Source organism: Pan paniscus, chromosome 13 (assembly GCF_029289425.2).
Source record: "Pan paniscus chromosome 13, NHGRI_mPanPan1-v2.0_pri, whole genome shotgun sequence".
In the NCBI taxonomy this organism is placed as follows: domain Eukaryota; kingdom Metazoa; phylum Chordata; class Mammalia; order Primates; family Hominidae; genus Pan; species Pan paniscus.
In genome coordinates, this window is record NC_073262.2 from 103,758,464 (window position 1) to 103,776,428 (window position 17,965).

The 17,965-nt window shown below is 44.3% G+C and overlaps 1 protein-coding gene, 1 non-coding gene and 1 pseudogene across 17 annotated transcripts in view; 2 read left to right on the forward strand and 1 right to left on the reverse strand.

Moving 5' to 3' along the window:
• The window catches only part of CFLAR (CASP8 and FADD like apoptosis regulator), a 58,842-nt gene that overhangs the window by 17,970 nt on the left and 22,907 nt on the right, over positions 1 to 17,965 (forward strand). For 12 of the 16 annotated variants that reach the window (XM_034954793.3, XM_063595519.1, XM_063595518.1 and 9 more), the window contains 6 exons: positions 1,025 to 1,130; positions 3,965 to 4,100; positions 8,397 to 8,479; positions 13,479 to 13,533; positions 17,110 to 17,159; positions 17,861 to 17,942. In XM_034954793.3, the coding sequence (XP_034810684.2) occupies positions 1,032 to 1,130; positions 3,965 to 4,100; positions 8,397 to 8,479; positions 13,479 to 13,533; positions 17,110 to 17,159; positions 17,861 to 17,942 (505 nt within the window). In that variant the 5' untranslated portion in view covers positions 1,025 to 1,031. Of the gene's footprint in view, positions 1 to 1,024; positions 1,131 to 1,385; positions 1,536 to 3,964; positions 4,101 to 4,190; positions 7,891 to 8,396; positions 9,661 to 13,478; positions 13,534 to 17,109; positions 17,160 to 17,860; positions 17,943 to 17,965 lie in introns of those variants that run through there. The other 4 variants (XR_010109534.1, XR_010109533.1, XM_063595527.1 and 1 more) reach the window with 3 other exon arrangements.
• Positions 5,526 to 7,106, reverse strand: LOC100975456 (inosine-5'-monophosphate dehydrogenase 1-like; annotated as a pseudogene).
• Positions 9,961 to 10,023, forward strand: LOC112439146 (U7 small nuclear RNA). Its single transcript, XR_003027448.1, has one exon. It is a non-coding gene; the product is annotated as a U7 small nuclear RNA (small nuclear RNA).

Sequence of the window (17,965 nt, forward strand, 5' to 3'; positions counted from 1 at the left end):
TTATTATTATTATGTTTTTAATCTTCCACCTATTCAGCCATCAGTTTTAATGTCAGTAATCTTCAGACTTTCCGGGAGGCACCAACTGAGTTTCAGTGAATAGGGCAATCTCTCCATTTCCCATTTCCTTGCTATGATGAGTGGAGATTCTTCAGGCCCTCTGGGAAGGGTGGGGGGGGCAGTTGAAGAGGAGTGCTAGATTTATTTATTCATCTGGTGAGTGGGCTTCATTGTGTATTGGCATGTGCTAAGTGTTTTGGTAAGCTCTAGGACAAAATGAAAAGTCTGCCATCCTCAAGAATCTGAGAGCCTAACTGGGAAAATGGCCTTGATGACAATGTCATGGTAACAATACTAACCACAGGGTGTCCTTAGGAGCCCCAGAAAAGTGTGGTTGTTGGTTCTCAAAGTCTATTTCCTAGGGGGAAAAAAATATATATATATATGTATAGTGTTAGCTCCAGCCACCAGTGAGTCAGGAGAGGCTTTCTAGGCAAAGACATCTAAGTTCAGAATCCTTGTGATCCAGATGCCTGTACCCTTTGAGTTCAGAGGTGGACCAGGATATCTCAGGTATTTCTTTCCTTTAGCATCTTGCAATTCAAAATATGGTCCTTGAATCAACATCACCTGAGAGCTTGTTAAACAGAGAAGGCTACTTCAAATTCTATTTCTGTCTTTTATGTTAGTCATTTGGGTTCTTAAGTCATTTCACTGTAACCTCTGGGGGAGCTAGGGGATTCTTTAAGGAAGTTTCCATTCTCTGAGTTGTTTTCAGAAACTGTTAGTTGGCAAAGGATGTACCATCTCCTATTAAACGGGCAAGGACAAGTTCCCTTTTTTGAGGTCCCTTAAGATCTCTTCCTGGGGTGATCTAGGCTTGCTGTTTTATGAGGGAGGGACACATTTACACAGGGGCAAGAACTAGTCTTTTAATCCATTGTTGCATAGGGGAGGCGTGGGCACTTGGAGTTGTCTTAGGACTGATGTCTGAATTAACTAAATGAACTTGTCTGGTTTGCAGAGTGCTGATGGCAGAGATTGGTGAGGATTTGGATAAATCTGATGTGTCCTCATTAATTTTCCTCATGAAGGATTACATGGGCCGAGGCAAGATAAGCAAGGAGAAGGTGAGTTTTCTTCTTTTGGTTCATGGTCCCAGGAGCCTATCAGAAGTGGGAGCTACTCTTTGATACAGAGAGAGGGAAGCAGGCAGTCTGCCGCCACTATAGTGGGAGTCAGACATCTCAGGTGGCTTTTAAACAACATGAATGGGAAGATAATTGGTTTATGAATTGAAGAAATAGGATTATAACATCTTCTGGTGTGGTCTTGGATGTTTCTTTCATCCTTGGATTTTATCCTTGTTTCTGTAAAATTCATAGGTCTGGCTCATATGTGTTTCCCTCCCTGGTTTGATGGGGGTGTGGGGAAGACATCCCATCTGCTTGCGCTGGGTGGAAACAGGAAGGAGGTGCTAGTCCACTACAGTATCGCTCTCCTACTGCCATCTATTTCTCCTCAGCTGACTCAAGGTCATTGTGGGGTCTAGGCTGCATGTAGGAGTGGGGTGGGGGGAGGTTCTTGTGACTGGTGTATCTGGGAAATGGTAAAAGTAGAGATTTAGAGTTGAAAACCAGGAGGCCGGGCGCAGTGGCTCATGCCTGTAATCCCAGCACTTTGGGGGGCCAAGGTGGGTGGATCACGAGGTCAGGAGATCGAGACCAACCTGGCTAACACGGTGAAACCCTATCTCTACTAAAAATACAAAAAAAGTAGCCGGGTGTGGTGGCAGGCGCCTGTAGTCCCAGTTACTCGGGAGGCTGAGGCAAGAGAATGGTGTGAAGCTGGGAGGCAGAGCTTGCGGTGAGCTGAGATGGCACCACTGCACTCCAGCCTGGGTGACAGCAAGACTCCATCTCAAAAAAAAAAAAAAAAAAAAAAGGAAGAAAAGAAGACCAGGTAGTGGTGAAGATCTCGGGGATGTCATGATTGCTAGAAAAATATTTAAAATCCATGGCCAGGCACGGTGGCTCACGCCTGTAATCCTAGCACTTTGGGAGACTGAGGTGGGCAGATCACCTGAGGTCAAGAGTTTGAGACCAACCTGGCCAACCTGGTGAAACTCCGTCTCTACTAAAAATACAAAAAATTAGCTGGGCGTGGTGGTAGGCACCTATAATCCCAGCTACAGGAGGTGGAGGCAGGAGAATCACTTGAACCCAGGAGGCGGAGGTTGCAGTGAGCCGAGATTGCACCATTGCACTCCAGCCTGGGCAACGGAGCAAGACTCTGTCTCAAAAAAAAAAAATTTTTTTAACTCCAGTTGGCCTAGCACAATGGCTCATGGGCACAGTGGCTCATGCCTGTAATCCCAGCACTTTGGGAGGCTGAGCCGGGCAGATCACTTGAGGTCAGGAGTTCAAGACCAGCCTGGCCAACATGGCAAAACCCCATCTCTACTAAAAGTACAAAAATTAGCTGGGCATAGTGGTGGGCGCCTGTAATCCCAGCTACTTGGGAGGCTGAGGCAGGAGAATTGCTAGAACCCGGGAGGCAGAGGTTGCAGTAAGCCAAGATTGTGCTATTGCACTCCAGCCTGGGCTACAGAGCCAGACTCCATCTCAAAAATAAAATAAAATAAAATAAAATAAAACAAAACAAAATAAAATAAAATAAAATAAAACAACATTCCAGTTGGCCCTACATGGTACTGTTGACCTAAGGATAGGCCAGGAAATGTTTGAGAACCTATTTTTTCTAAAATATGACAATAGGTCCTCAAAATAGGCAGGCCAGTGCTTGCCTGTAACGATTCAGATAAGTCATTGCTTGAGAATTTCCTCATGTTCCTAATGATTATAGTTTTGTTTCTTAAGTCCCATCAAATGCAAAATGGGAAGGAAAATGAAACTAGAACTCCCTTTTTGGTTTCTCCTAGTAATTGTCTCTCCCAGCCATTTATATATATCTAAATTATGATTATTATTTTCAAAAATAAAGATAGCACTTCAGTAACTAAATGTTAAATGCAAAGGAAATAGATCCCAAAGCAATGCCTGTTTCTGAAATATCGTTTGTTCATAATCACTGTGGCCCAAGGTAAATGAATAGCAGAATACTCAAACCTTGTTGTAATTTCACTTTTTTATAACCCCCTGAGTCAGAACGTCAGAATGAGTTGGAAGGCCCAACATTGATTCAAATATTTTGGGAACTTTAAAACTATAACATGTGATTTTTCTCATAAAGTCTTTCCCCAGCTACCTTTCTTCTCCTTTTTCAGAGAAGCCCTTAGAGTTTTTCACTATGACACCAGCCTGGCCTTTTGGAAAATAATGAACTTAGGAGGATTGTCTTTTCAGCCCTGCTCTTTCACGGTCCTTCTCAATGACACAACATGGCACACGTGTCTGTCTGCAACCAAGGAGCAGATTGATGACCAAAAGACTTACCACCACCTCTGTTCTGAGTAAAAATCAGGAGTCTAAGTTGCTCATGACAGAGATGTCTGGTTTAAGATCACTGAAGGTCACTGAAAGGGCTCATCTTGTCACATTTTCTTACTGCTGTAAATCACATGGACTGAGGTTTGCATTTGGGGCTTATTAGTCAGCTCTATTTTTTTTTTTTTTTTGAGACAGGGTCTCGCTCTGCTGCCCAGGCTGGAGTGCCGTGGCGCAATCACTGCTCACTACAGCCTTGACCTCTGAGTTCAAGTGATCCTCCACCTCTGCCTCCTGAGTAGCTGGGACCACAGGTGTGTGCCAACACACTCAGCTTATTTTTTTTATTTTTTGTAGAGATGGGGATCTCACTATTTTGCTCAGGCTGGTCTCAAACTCTTGGGCTCAAGCAGTCTTCCCGCCTCAGCCTCCCAAAGTGCTGGGATTACAGGTATGAACTTCTGCACCTGGCCTAGCTAGCTCTATTGACATTTGTTTTTTGTTGGTGGTTCTCTTAGAGTTTCTTGGACCTTGTGGTTGAGTTGGAGAAACTAAATCTGGTTGCCCCAGATCAACTGGATTTATTAGAAAAATGCCTAAAGAACATCCACAGAATAGACCTGAAGACAAAAATCCAGAAGTACAAGCAGTCTGGTAAGAATTTTGGCCTCTCAGTGGTCTAGAGGAAGTACTCTGTGCATGGGGGTGGGCATCATGACTGATAAATATTCATTTGTTGGATAGGTGGATGGAATGGAACCCGGATGACCAAAGCCTCCTTTAGCTTGTGGCTAGAAATCACGTCCCTTTATATTCTTCATATCCCAGATCTGCCAACTCCATTGCCCTGTATATTCATGATCTCTGCAAAATGCTGCCAAGCAGTTCTTAACATTTCAGTCTTCAAGAAAGAATCTGGGATCTGCACAGGCTGGCAGAGCTATGAACATTCAGGGGTTTTGCATGTATGCTGAACCCTACTGCCTTGCTCTGGTATTTGGCCTCACAACCACTATCCAACTTCGGGTGATGTCATTTGGGTCTCATACCTTCCTTGCATGTGTCCCAAGTTTCACAAAACCTTCTTATGGAAAAGAGCACATTTGATTTCTTCCTTGATAAAAGGGACCAGATTCACATTGGCCTTCTGCTTTACTTGCATTCCTCATTGTCTTTTAGACTCAGCCTCAGCTTGGGCTTTGTTAGCAAGTTCACTGCCACCATAGCATCACAGCCTAAAGGGCATGGCTGAGACTCATTGATCTATAGAGCACTCTTTTACCCCAACATACTCTAAATGACTGATCAAAGATCAAAAACAGAAGTAGCATTTATACTCCATTCTTGTTTTTTGTTTTTTGAGACCTGCTTGATTTATTCCGATTATTTAACACACAGGGACGCAACAGTGATCCCAAAGTGTGTAAAGTTAAAGCCTTCAACTGCAGCTGAGGAGAGGGCAGGAATGGTACACTTGGGGACGGTGGTGAGTCAGGAATGACAGGCAGGCAGCCATGACCAGGGCAGCCTCCTCCCCAGGGCCAGGGACTGGGAAGTGGCCTGAGGAGCAGGACCCAAGGGTAGCCCAGAGCTGGGGAAGGGGGCAGAGTCCTCCCCTTGGCCTAGGTCTGGAGCTCAGAAGTGCCACATGCCTGAGGGGGCAGCGGCCTGGGAAGGGCCAGAGGCAGGGCCAGGAGAGCACCATTTCCTGGGGGGCTGGGGACAGGGAGGTGCCCTATAGGAGAAGCCAGGAGGGGCCGTCTGTCCCTGAGGTGGGGGCTGGGCTGGAGCAGGCTGCAGCAAGAAAGACCTGAGGCAGGCGCAGGGCCTGAGAGCCCAGCTGCCTGGGTTCAGGGGGGCTCCCAGGGCAGCCTGGCCCAGGGAGCAGTCCTGACTCTGCAGGGGATGCCCAGCGAGGGGGGCTGCAGACCCCTCAGAGCCTCCCCTCCTCTCTCCCTGGAAAGGAGCTGGGGAACCCATAGTGCAAATCTGTGGACCACTCAGTTATGGAGGGAGGCTGTGCCCGAAGGTGGACACTGGGGTGCACTCCCTCCACCACCTCGCCCTGCACCGCTGTCCTCAGTACAGCCACTTCTCGTAAGAGCGCAGGCCATGGATGCCACCGTCGATCTGGGCTGACATGGTCTGCTTCTCAAACTTGAGCTCCCCTGAGTACATCATGGACCGAAGGACAGACAGGCTGTGGGCCCCGATATCCTGGCAGCCATGCTGGATGCCCACTATGAGGTAGGGCACGAACTTCTGAATGGACCCTTTGTCCTGGATGGAGCCCAAGACATCCTGCGTGATCTTCGCCTTATCCCCGTTGTTGAAGTATTGTTTCTGGCTGCTGCTGCTTTTCTCCATGGCATCCAGTGAGCCCATGCCCTGGTACTTCTTCAGCTGCATTCCGTCTGAGAAGAAGTACTCGCCAGGGGCCTCCATGGTGGCGGCCAGCAGGGAGCCCATCATCACTGTGGAGGCTCCTAGGGCCAGGGCCTTGACCACATGCCCCACGGTCTGGATGCCGCCATCGGCTATGATGGGCACACCAAAGTTCTGGGTATGCTTGGCCACCTTGTACACAGCAGTGCCCGGGGGCCGACTGCAGGCTATCACTTCCTGGTTGATGTAGATGGAGCCGCGCAGTCCATGCCCCTGCCCAGCCCATCCACACCAGCGTCAATCAGGTTATTGGCCTGGGCTGCTGTCACCACGTTCCCCCCAATCACCTGGAGGTGGGGTTACTTTTGTTTGATGTAATGCACCGTGGCGATCTGATACACCGAGTTCCCTTGGGGACGAGTCCAAGCCTATGACATCGACGCCCACCTGGGTGAGCAGGTCCAGGCGGTATTTGTCATCCTCATGGGTACCCACAGCTGCCCCGCCCAGCAGCTGCTCGTGGGAATCCTTGGAGGCCACAGGGTAGTCTTGGTTCTTCAGCGTGGTGCAGGTGATAATGGCCACCAGCTCATCGCGATCATTGACGATAGGCAGCTTCCTTTCTTGCTAAGCTGCAGGATCTCATTTGCCTCTTTCAACCTCACACTGCTGGAGCCACCACTAGCTTGATCCTTGGCATCATCACCTCACTGAGGAGGGTGGTGTGGTCCTTCTGAGCAAGAAAGTTGATGTCTCGGGAGGTGACGATGCCCACCAGCTTGCTGCCCATGGTGCCCGTCTCAGTGATGGGGATGCCAGAGAAGCCATGATGCATCTTGGCCTCCAGCACATCACCCACAGTGTGCAAGGGGCTCAGCACCACGGGGTGTGTGATAAAGCCCGGTTCAAACTTCTTGACCTTCTGCACCTCACTGGCCTGGAACTCTGGGGTGCAGTTGTGGTGAATGAAACCAGTACCTCCCATCAGAGCCATCACGATGGCCAGGTCGGCCTCTGTCACAGTGTCCATGGGGGAGGAGATCAGCGGCGTCTTCAGTGTGACCATTGGGTCAGGGCTGAGGTCAGGTCCACCTCATCAGCTATGAAGTCTATGAATCCTGGGAGAATCAAGAAGTCGTTGTAGGTGAGTCCCTCGTCGCTGGCGAAGAGCTGCTGCGCGGTGTGGGGAAAAGAAAGAGAGATCAGATTGTTACTGTGTCTTTGTAGAAAGAAGTAGACATAGGAGACTCCATTTTGTTCTGTACTAAGGAACATTCTTCTGCCTTGAGATGCTGTTAATCTGTAACCTTACCCCCAACCCTGTGCTCCCTGAAACATGTGCTGTGTCAACTCAGGGTTAAGTGGATTAAGGGCTGTGCAAGATGTGCTTTGTTAAACAAATGCTTGAAGGCAGCATGCTCGTTAAGAGTCATCACCACTCCCTAATCTCAAGTACCCAGGGACATAAACACTGCGGAAGGCCGCAGGGACCTCTGCCTAGGAAAGCCAGGTATTGTCCAAGGTTTCTCCCCATGTGATAGTCTGAAATATGGCCTCATGGGAAGGGAAAGACCTGACCGTCCCCCAGCCCGACACCCATAAAGTGTCTGTGCTGAGGAGGATTAGTAAAAGAGGAAGGAACACCTCTTTGCAGTTGAGACAAGAGGAAGGCATTCTGTCTCCTGCCAGTCCCTGGGCAATGGAATGTCTCCGTATAAAACCCGATTGTATGTTCCATCTGCTGAGATAGGGGAAAACCGCCTTAGGGCTGGAGGTGGGACATGCGGGCAGCACTACTGCTCTTTAAGTCATTGAGATGTTTATGTGTATGCACATCTGAAGCACAGCACTTAATTCTTTACCTTGTTCTTGATGCAGAGACCTTTGTTCACGTGTTTATCTGCTGACCTTCTCTCCACTATTATCCTATGACCCTGCCACATCCCCCTCTCCGAGAAACACCTAAAAATGATCAATAAATACTAAGGGAACTAAGAGGCCGGCGGGATCCTCCATATGCTGAACGCCGGTCTCCTGGGCCCCCTTTTTTCTTTCTCTATACTTTGCCTCTGTGTCTTTCTTTTCCAAGTCTCTCATTCCACCTAACGAGAAAAACCCACAGGTGTGGAGGGGCAACCCACCCCTTCAGCGCGGTGAACCCGTCCTCGACCACGTAGCCGGTGCCGCTGCTGATAGGTAGTCCCTCATGCTGCCGCGAGACCCCGCGACCCGACATAAACGCTGCAGCTGCTGCGACGCGGAGGCCGCGCCGCTGACACGCTGCAGCCAGGCGCCGGGTGGGCTGGGTGGGCCGGGTGGGCTGGGGGCGGGGGCTGCGGCGGGGGCGGGGGCTGCGGCAGCGGCGGGGCGGGCCAGGGCGCCCTATACTCCATTCTTAATGATGTTTGGTCGAAGAGTCATCTGAAATTTTGAATTCAGTAAGGTGGCTGGAAAGTTTAGGGTATTTTGAAAGATGGTGATTGACCTTGGACTGAACCACTATTGAAGATTTATTTGATAATAATTTATAAGTTTTAACTCAGTACCTCCCTTCTGCTTTTATAGTTCAAGGAGCAGGGACAAGTTACAGGAATGTTCTCCAAGCAGCAATCCAAAAGAGTCTCAAGGATCCTTCAAATAACTTCAGGGTGAGTCTGGAGAAAACATATGGAATCCCAGCATGAAACCGTTTCAGAGTTCTAATAAAAATATGCATATTCTCACAGCATGTGCTTTATTTAATATCTGAAAAAATTGTGATAGAAATGTGTATTTGTTTTAAAAACGTGTAACTTCTTATATTTCAAAGCTAATACATGTTCATTGAGATATTTGGAGACTATAGAGAAAGATAAAAGAAAATAAATCACCTATATTCCACTACCCAAAGACAACCACTGTTAGCATTTTGGTATATTTCCTTCTAGACTCTTTTTTATGTGGGTTTGCATCTGTATCTTTATATATATATATATATATATATATATATATATATATATATATATATATACACATACATACAGTTGGACAATTGGACGTTTTTTTCACTGTTCATTTATTCACTTGAAATTGTAACTTAAAAAAAGAAAATGTAACTTTAAAAATAAAAATAGATGCACCATGCCTATGGAAAAAAATTTAAATGTACTACAAGAGGTTTTAAAAGTATTTTTTTGCCCGGGTGCGGTGGCTCATGCGTGTAATCCCAGCACTTTGGGAGGCCGAGCCGGAAGGATCACCTGAGGTCAGGAGTTCGAGACTGGCCTGGCCAACATGGTGAAACTCCATCTCTACTAAAAAATACAAAAATTAGCCAGGTATGGTGGCAGGTGCCTATAATCCCAGCTACTTGGGAGGCTGAGGCAGGAGAATCATATGAACCCAGGAAGTGGAGGTTGCAGTAGCCAGATCGCGCCATTGTACTCCAGCCTGGGTGACAAGAGCAAAACTCTGTCTCAAAAAAAATGTTTTCTTCCTACCCCTATAATACTGACCTCCAATTATTTTTCCTAAAGGCAGCTGTTGTGAACTAGTTCATTCTGTAACTATCCAGAGATAGTCTACACATATGTTTCATTTTTGCTTTTTTCTCTTCTACAAATGATAGCACCCTATGCCCATTGTCCTGATCTGAAAATTCTTGGAAATTGTTCCATGTGATTAACATGGAACTGCCTCTACTTAATCATTATTCTGAATGATTAAATCGTTTCATTTTCTAAATGTGTTATAATGTGTTTGCCCTTTCTTGTTGCTGTATGTTTAGATGCTTTCCAATCTTTTGTTACTACTAATAATGCTATAAAATAAATATCCTTGTACTTCTTTGTGCATTTGTTTTTTTTACTGAGCTAATTTTAATGATTTCAGCAAAAGTTATTTTGTTATTGAGTGATGAAACAAAAGATTTTTGAGGGTGTTCATGAGCATAAGTATCATATAGTCACTTATGGTTGTTGTGTTCGTAGTACTTAGTACAAGGTATCGGAATTGTTCTTTAGTTAATCTTTTATCTTGAGAAGTTAAATCTTGGTGTAATCTTATCCTCATGTTCATATAGATATGTGGAGTTTGTAGTGAGGACTTAGACCCGGGTACAATTTCATGGTTAAATTAGAAATGCTTTTGGCAGTGTTAACAGCTCTTTTAGAATTTGTCTAGCAGGCTTTTCAGTTTTTGCCAGAAAGCCCTAAAAAAAGAGAAGGAAAAAAATGCTTTTGGCTGAGTGTGGTGGCTCACGCCTGTAATCCCAGCACTTTGGGAGGCCGAGGCAAGCGGATCGCTTGAGCCCAGGAGTTCGAGACAAACCTGGGCAATATGTCAAAACCCCATTTCTACAAAAAATACAAAAATTAGCTGGGCATGGTGGTGTGCCTTTAGTCTCAGCTACTTGGGAGGCTGAGGTGGGAGAAATTGCTTGAGCCTGGGAGGTTGAGGCTGCAGTGAGGTGTGAATGTGCCACTGCACTCCAGCCCCGGTGACAGAGTGAGACCTTGTCTCTAAAAGAAAAAAAAAATATATATATATATATTTATTTATATTTATATATATATTTATTTATATATATATATGCTTTCATTAAAATATGTAATGAAAACATTGACCACTCTTGTAATATAAATGGTTTCTTGGAGAATATGTCTGTAAGAGACACTACTGAGCAATGCAATTTCAGAGCTAAAATGGATTTACGGATTATATTATCCAACTCCCTTAATGAACAAAATAAGGAAACTTAGCCCTAAAGAACATTAACTAATTGTCTACTTCTAACTACTAGCAGAGCTGGGCCCAGCCCATACTCCTTTCACTGCACTGTGATGTATATAATAAACTATATACTTGTCATACCATATCTTAGAGCATACTTTTTGTTTTTTTGAGACAGAGTTTCATTCTTGTTGCCCAGGCTGGAGTGCAATGGCGCGATCTCGGCTCACCGCAACCTCCACCTCCCGGGTTCAAGCGATTCTCCCACCTCAGCCTCCCAAGTAGCTGGGATTACAGGCACGTGCCACCACGCCCGAGTAATTTTATATTTTTAGTAGAGATGGGGTTTCTCCACGTTGGTCAGGCTGGTCTTGAACTCCCGACCTCAGGTGATCTGCCCGCCTCAGCCTCGCAAAGTGCTGAGATTACAGACATGAGCCACTGCACTTGGCCTGGCATATATTTTTTAAAAGAATGAAATGTGCTTTGTTTTGTCCTTCTGAGTCTCTGTAATACCAAATAATGAGAAAAAGCAGATTTAGGATTCAGATCCAGGTTTTCTGAGCTTTCTCTGCTATTGTCTGTCTAATATAAATTATATTGTCATTCTTAGTTAAAAACCTGCCATATTTTTACTATTGTGTTTCTATTTTGTAAATGAAGCATATTCATTGCTATGTAGCCTGTTGTGAGCCCATATGCTTTGCATATTAGTTTCTCCTTAAACTTTCTATATGTAATATGTGACCCTAAGGCCGGGCGCGGTGGCTCACACCTGTAATCTCAGCACGTTGGGAGGCCGAGGCAGGTGGATCACCTGAGGTCGGGAGTTTGAGACCAACATGGAGAAACCCTGTCTCTACTAAAAATACAAAATTTTCCAGGTGTGGTGGTGCATGCCTGTAATCCCAGCTACTTGCGAGGCTGAGGCAGGAGAATCACTTGAACCTGAGAGGCGGAGGTTGTCGTGAGCCGAGATTGTGCCATTGCACTGCAGTTTGGGCAACAAGAGTGGAACTCCGTCTCAAAAAAAGAAAAACAAAAAAGTGACCCTGATTATTCATTCATTCATTTAGTAAGCAGGCACTATGGCATATGAATGCAGTGACTTTCTTAAAAGGTTTAGGAGCCGAATACCTAGAAGTTAATTCATATGAGGCTGCAGAAGTGCTTCAAAAGTTACTGTATGATTAAATGCCACAGGATACCACAAGATATTATAGAATTAAAAAATTATGGCTGGGCATGGTGGCTCACACCTGTAATCCCAGCACTTTGGGAGGCCGAGGCAGGTGGATCACGAGGTCAGGAGTTCTTGACCAGCCTGGCCAAGATGGTGAAACCCTGTCTCTACTAAAACTACAAAAATTAACCAGGCGCAGTGGCAGGCGCCTATAATCCCAGCTACTCTGGAGGCCGAGGCAGGAGAATCACTTGAACCCGGGCGGCAGAGGTTGCAGGCGCCACTGCACCCCACCCTGGGCGACAGAGTGAGACTCTGTCTCAAAAAAAAAAAAGAATTTAAAAATTATATGGCTACAATACAATGCTTTTAAAATCCATCTTTGATTTGATATGTTACCTCTCTCTAATAATATGTAAAAGTGAATACACATCTATGCACACGGCCAATTTCTATCTGATATGATCAGCCTCTGGCTAAGTTACTAATTATTAGTGAAAAAGGCAGCTTACATGTTTTTAATTTAGACACACAGACTTAACTACTGACACAGCTTAACAGATAGTGTACTTCACTCTTTTGGCTAGGTTAGCTTCAGAGAAGAACTGTCATTTGAAAGCTGAGTGTCTCAGATGGGTTGACAGCATGTGGTATGTGTATCTTACATAGGACCTGTCATCTGAGAAGAGAAAGGGTCGGTTTAATCTTTCATTCTCTGATTACTCTTACTCTAGCCCTCAGAAGTGGTTTATCAAGAATATTTGATTATCAAGAATCAGGACCATATGTTGCTTATGTGTAGCTAGGCAATGATAGAAAAGCAATAACTGGACATTTATTATGTACTTCCATGTGCTTGGCACTGTGCTGAGTGCTTTGTGTGCATTTAATCTTCATACAAAATCTGTAAGGTATCTATTATTATCCTCATTTAGCATATGAAGAAACACACATACAGAAGTTAAATAACTTGCTCGAGGTTACATAGCTAATAAGTGGCAGAATTAGGATTCCTAGCCAGGTCTGTCTGGCCTAGAAATCCGACTCTTAACCATGCTGTACTTTGCCCCTGTGTTGAAGGAACAGGTGGAATGTCAATCTCATGTTCCAACAGCTTATCCTAACCTGGAGCTATGCTAGCAACTATACTATACTGTAACATCAGATTTTATTGGGCTGTTTTGAAACATTCTAATATGCTAGCTTAGCATATTTTTCTTTTCTTTTTTTTAAATTTTTGTGACAGAGTTTCACTTTTCACTCTTGTTGCCCAGGCTGGAGTGCAATGGCACCATCTCAGCTCACTGCAACCTCTGCCTCTCAGGTTCAAGCAATTCTCCTGCCTCAGCCTCCTGAGAAGCTGGGATTACAGGGGCACGCCACCATGCCCAGCAAATTTTTGTATTTTTAGTAGAGATGGGGTTTTACCATGTTGGCCAGGCCGGTCTGGAACTCCTGGCCTCAGATGATCCACCCACCTTGGCATCCCAAGGTGTTGGGATTACAGGTGTCAGCCATCGCTCCCGGCCTATTTTCGTCTTTTAAAAGCAGAATTTCCCTGTTCTTTGGTAATATGATATGGGATTTATGGAGTTAACAGCTCTTGCTATTCTTTAGATAATTTAACTGTCGGGACAATATTTTTATTTTTTTCCTGAGTTAAGAATCCTATTGAGACATTTAAAGAGGTGTAATGTACAGTGTACCTCTGAAATAACTAACAGGAAGTATGACCTTATTCTTTGTATTTGAAGCTCCATAATGGGAGAAGTAAAGAACAAAGACTTAAGGAACAGCTTGGCACTCAACGTAAGACCACCTTTTTTTAATATTCATTATTTATAAATGCTTGATAATTCTAGTACAAATATTGCATTTTTAGAGTTGGTCATTTCCTTTATCTACATAATCTAAGTAAGCTCTCAAAATAAAAACTGGTTAAACTCTTACGATAGACTCATTGGCATTTCTAGTTGTCTATTGAATTAGCTTATCTAAGTTTGAACACCATCGTACTCCATCAGCTTCATCATCTTGGCCATATGTTAAGAGATGTGATGTTTATAACTGAAATGGAATGGAGCTCTAACCAGGCCATGTTAAACATTCATCCAACCATGATAATGAACCATGTTAAACCAAATATCTAGCAGCAGGAAGAGGAATGGTAAATAAGTTCTTGTCTTACAGCCTATTTAATAAATCTGGATACTCTACAGATGATATCCCCCCTTTCCGAAGAAAGAAAACGTGCAATTTAAAGATGGGTCATTTCAACCCGCATGAGCTGTTTTCTCTCTTAAAACATTAGCACTTGATCCCATAGATCATTTTTAAAAAGATTACTTCTTTTTTTTTTTTGGAGACGGGGTCTCACTCTGTCACCCAGGCCGGAGTGCAGTGGTACACTTTTGGCTCACTATAGCCTCCACCTTCTGAATTCAAGTAATTCTCATGCCTCAGCCTCCTGAGTAGCTGGGATTAAAGGCACGCACCACCACACCCAGCTAATTTTTTTCTTTTCTTTTCTTTTTTTTTTTTTTTTTGAGACAGAGTCTTGCTCTGTCACCCAGGCTGGCATGCAGTGGTGCAATCTCGGCTCACTGCAACCTCCGCCTCCTGGGTTCAGGTGATTCTTATGCCTCAGCCTCCCGAGTAGCTGGGATTACAGGCTTGTGCCACCACACCCAGTTTATTTTTGTATTTTTAGTAGAGATGGGGTTTCATTCTGTTGCCCAGGTTGGTCTCAAACTTCTGACCTCAGGTGATCCACCCGCCTCGGTCTCCCAAAGTGCTGGGATTACAGGGATGAGCCATGGCGCCCAGCCTAATTTTTGTATTTTTAGTACAGATAACGTTTCATCATGTTGGTCAGGCTGGTCTCAAACTGCTGACCTCAAGTAATCCACCACCTTGGCCTCCCAAGGTGCCGGGATTACAGGCATGAGCCACTGCACCCAGCAAAAGTTTACTTCTTTTGCTTGTCTTGAGTCCTCCTTGAAGTGAGAGCTGAGACTCAGTCTTCACTGATGAGGCACATGGCTGTGGTTCGGAACTCCAGGAAATGGATTGATGGGCTGTGATGGAGGGCTTCAGTCTTATCCAAGAGGCTTGGAATCTGTCCTGTGTGTGGTGGGACATCATGAATGTTTTGAGTAGGGCAGTGGCCTAATAGAAGCCCTCTTTGTGTGGCAGTCCCCTTACGGATATCTTACGACTCAGTCTTTGTGCTATGTGCACCTGGAAACTTATTTTGCCCGGATTAGTCAGCTGGTGTAGCTCATGTCTGTCATTCTCTACCTAATATTGTGCTCTCCAGCAAAAACTACTGAGAAGCGAATTAATTCCTGAAATGATAGCATGTTTCTTAAAACACTGGTGAGGTGATGAGAATTAGTATTCCGAAGCCTGTTTAAAGGGAAAATAGGAGACCTAGTAGATTTGCATAGGAATTAAAAACAATTGGTGTTCTTTCCATTTGCTCCCTGATAGCAATTTTATCCTTGGTGATAATTGTACAGATGAGGTAAGTGAGAATCCAAATATCCCTATGATCCTGTTAGGAGAGCTGCTTACTTGCTCTTGCTTGGACTTGGTTTATTTGCTAATAAAAGAAAAAGGTTTCTGGGCTGGGCATGGTAGCTCATGCCTGTAGTCCCAGCACTTTGGGAGGTCGAGGTGGGTGCATCACCTGAGATCAGGAGTTCAAGACCAACCTGGGCAACATGGTGAAACCCCGTCTCTACTAAAAATACAAAAATTATCTGGTCATGGTGGTGCATGCCTGTAGTCCCAGATACTCGGGAGGCTGAGGCAGGAGAATTGCTTGAACCTGGGAGGTGGAGGTTGCAGTGAGCCGAGATCTTGCCACTGCATTCTAGCCTGGGCGACAGAGCAAGACCCTGCCCCCCACCCCAGAAAAGCTTTCTAATAACTTGGGCTTAATTTAATAGAAGTTTAAAATACTCGGCCAGGCATGGTGGCTAACGCCTGTAATCCCAGCACTTTGGGAGGCCGAGACAGGCGGATCACAAGGTCAGGAGTTGGAGACCAGCCTGACCAACATGGTGAAACCCTGTCTCTATTGAAAATATAAAAATTAGCCAGGTGTGGTGGCACACACCTGTAATCCCAGCTACTCAGGAAGCTGAGGCAGGAGAATCGCTTCAACCTGGGAGGCGGAGGTTGCAGTGAGCTGAGATCGTGCCATTGCACTCCAGCCTGGGTGACAGAGCGAGACTCCATCTAAATAAATAAATAAATAATAATAATCAAACCAAATATTTATATTAATTTGGACTTCCAAATAGATTTGAACTGTTCAGCCATCATTGAATTTGATGAGGATGGTGATAACTTCAATTTAGTAAGTTCTTGCTAAATGCCTTAAACTGAGATAGATATATCACATAGATTATTTTGTGGCTTTTCTTTGTTTGTTTGTTTGTTCTGTTAATATATAATTGCTAAAATACAAAAAATATAAAATGAAATTTCCTCTTTCAAGTATCAGAGATAGCTGCTATTAATGTTTGATTTTTATGCCTCCAGATTCTTTTATATTTAAGCATTTATTAATACATGTGTAAGTATATGTACACAAATATACATTTTTAAGTTCACAGAATCAATATTATACATATATTTAATAATCCATTTTTCACTTAATGTATCCTGTGTATCTTTTTTAAATTTTTTTCTTTTTTTTTTGGAGACAGAGTCTCGCTCTGTTGGCCAGGTTGGAGTGCAGTGGCACAATCTCGGCTCAAAACTGGTTGTTTTTCCACCTCCCTGACCTAATCAAGTCATTTTTTTTCTAGCAAATTAGCTTTAGGCTCATCTCCATTTGCCAGGCTCACTGCCCCCATTGTCACTGTCTTGCCATTGACATTTTATTTTATGATCTCCCAGTATCACTGGACTATGAAAACAGTGCCATCTGTTTTATAACTAGCAAACACATATAAACTTTCCCTGCTCTGCACTCTCTAAGGCTGTTCCCTTTAGGTATTGTTAACAGTTTCAGCACATATAGGAAAGCTATCAGTATTGTTGGGTGGTGAGGTTATTAGATTCTCCTATCAAGTTAAAAACTCACCAGCCACCTGTTCCTCACCTAGAACGGGGTAGGGGAGAGCCTTCTTTCACTTGCTGTTTAAGCAGCTTTTCCAGATAGCCCCTGATAGCACTGGGACTTGTGTTTTCTTATGTCACTTTCTTCAGTCTGAGGTTGAAACCTTGGGGCCAAGTATAGCTGGGGAAAGAAGAGATAATTGAAGAAAATAGGAAGGGAGAACAGTTGTTATACAAAGAAACTCAGCCAGTGTAGGGGTGGACTTAGCTCTCCTTCAGCTTTGTAAATGGTTTCTCTCTCTCATCCCCCAGAAGAACCAGTGAAGAAATCCATTCAGGAATCAGAAGCTTTTTTGCCTCAGGTACAGAATAAATGATCTGATTTGGTATTATATGTACATAGCTGTGGATAACCCTGACTTCTTTAAAAATACCTGTCCATTAAGAATTCTTTGAGACAATGGGACTCTGAGAGTGTTGTTCTCCTGAGAACTTCCATACAAGGGAACCCTGAATAACAAAGAGAAAGATGTTAAAGTGGATTGCATTAGTGAACTTTGGAATGCAGGTAAGTTCCAAAGTAGCACTCCTCATCTCAACTCAGTGACTGCTGAACATATTAGTCAGCAGTGATACTTCCCTGAACTTTGGCTTGTTCTGGCTTTTTCTTAGGTTGACACCTCTTTGTAAGCAGAAGCAATAGAAGGGCTCCCTTTGTACTTGGGAACATGCCACTTATATAACTTCAGGTTACTGAGGAGACAAATGACTCATGTTTTCTCTCTTTTTCAAATTATCTTTATTCCACAAAGCCAATAAAGAGACTGGGATTTTCATTAAAATTAAATAAAAATGAAAATAATTTGTCTTAAGCACATTACCCTAATAGAGGAAAAATTTGATATTAATGGGAAACATTTGCCGTAATGGGAAACTTCAGGCTGTGTCTGTTGAGTGACTCACCTGCCAAAGGAAATCCAAAAGAAGAGATGGTATATGGGTGGGACCTTATAGAAACAGAGCAATATCCAGAGTCTTTAGTATTTCTTGCCTTCCTTTGCAGAGCATACCTGAAGAGAGATACAAGATGAAGAGCAAGCCCCTAGGAATCTGCCTGATAATCGATTGCATTGGCAATGAGACAGGTAGGTGTGGAAGCTGCAGATTA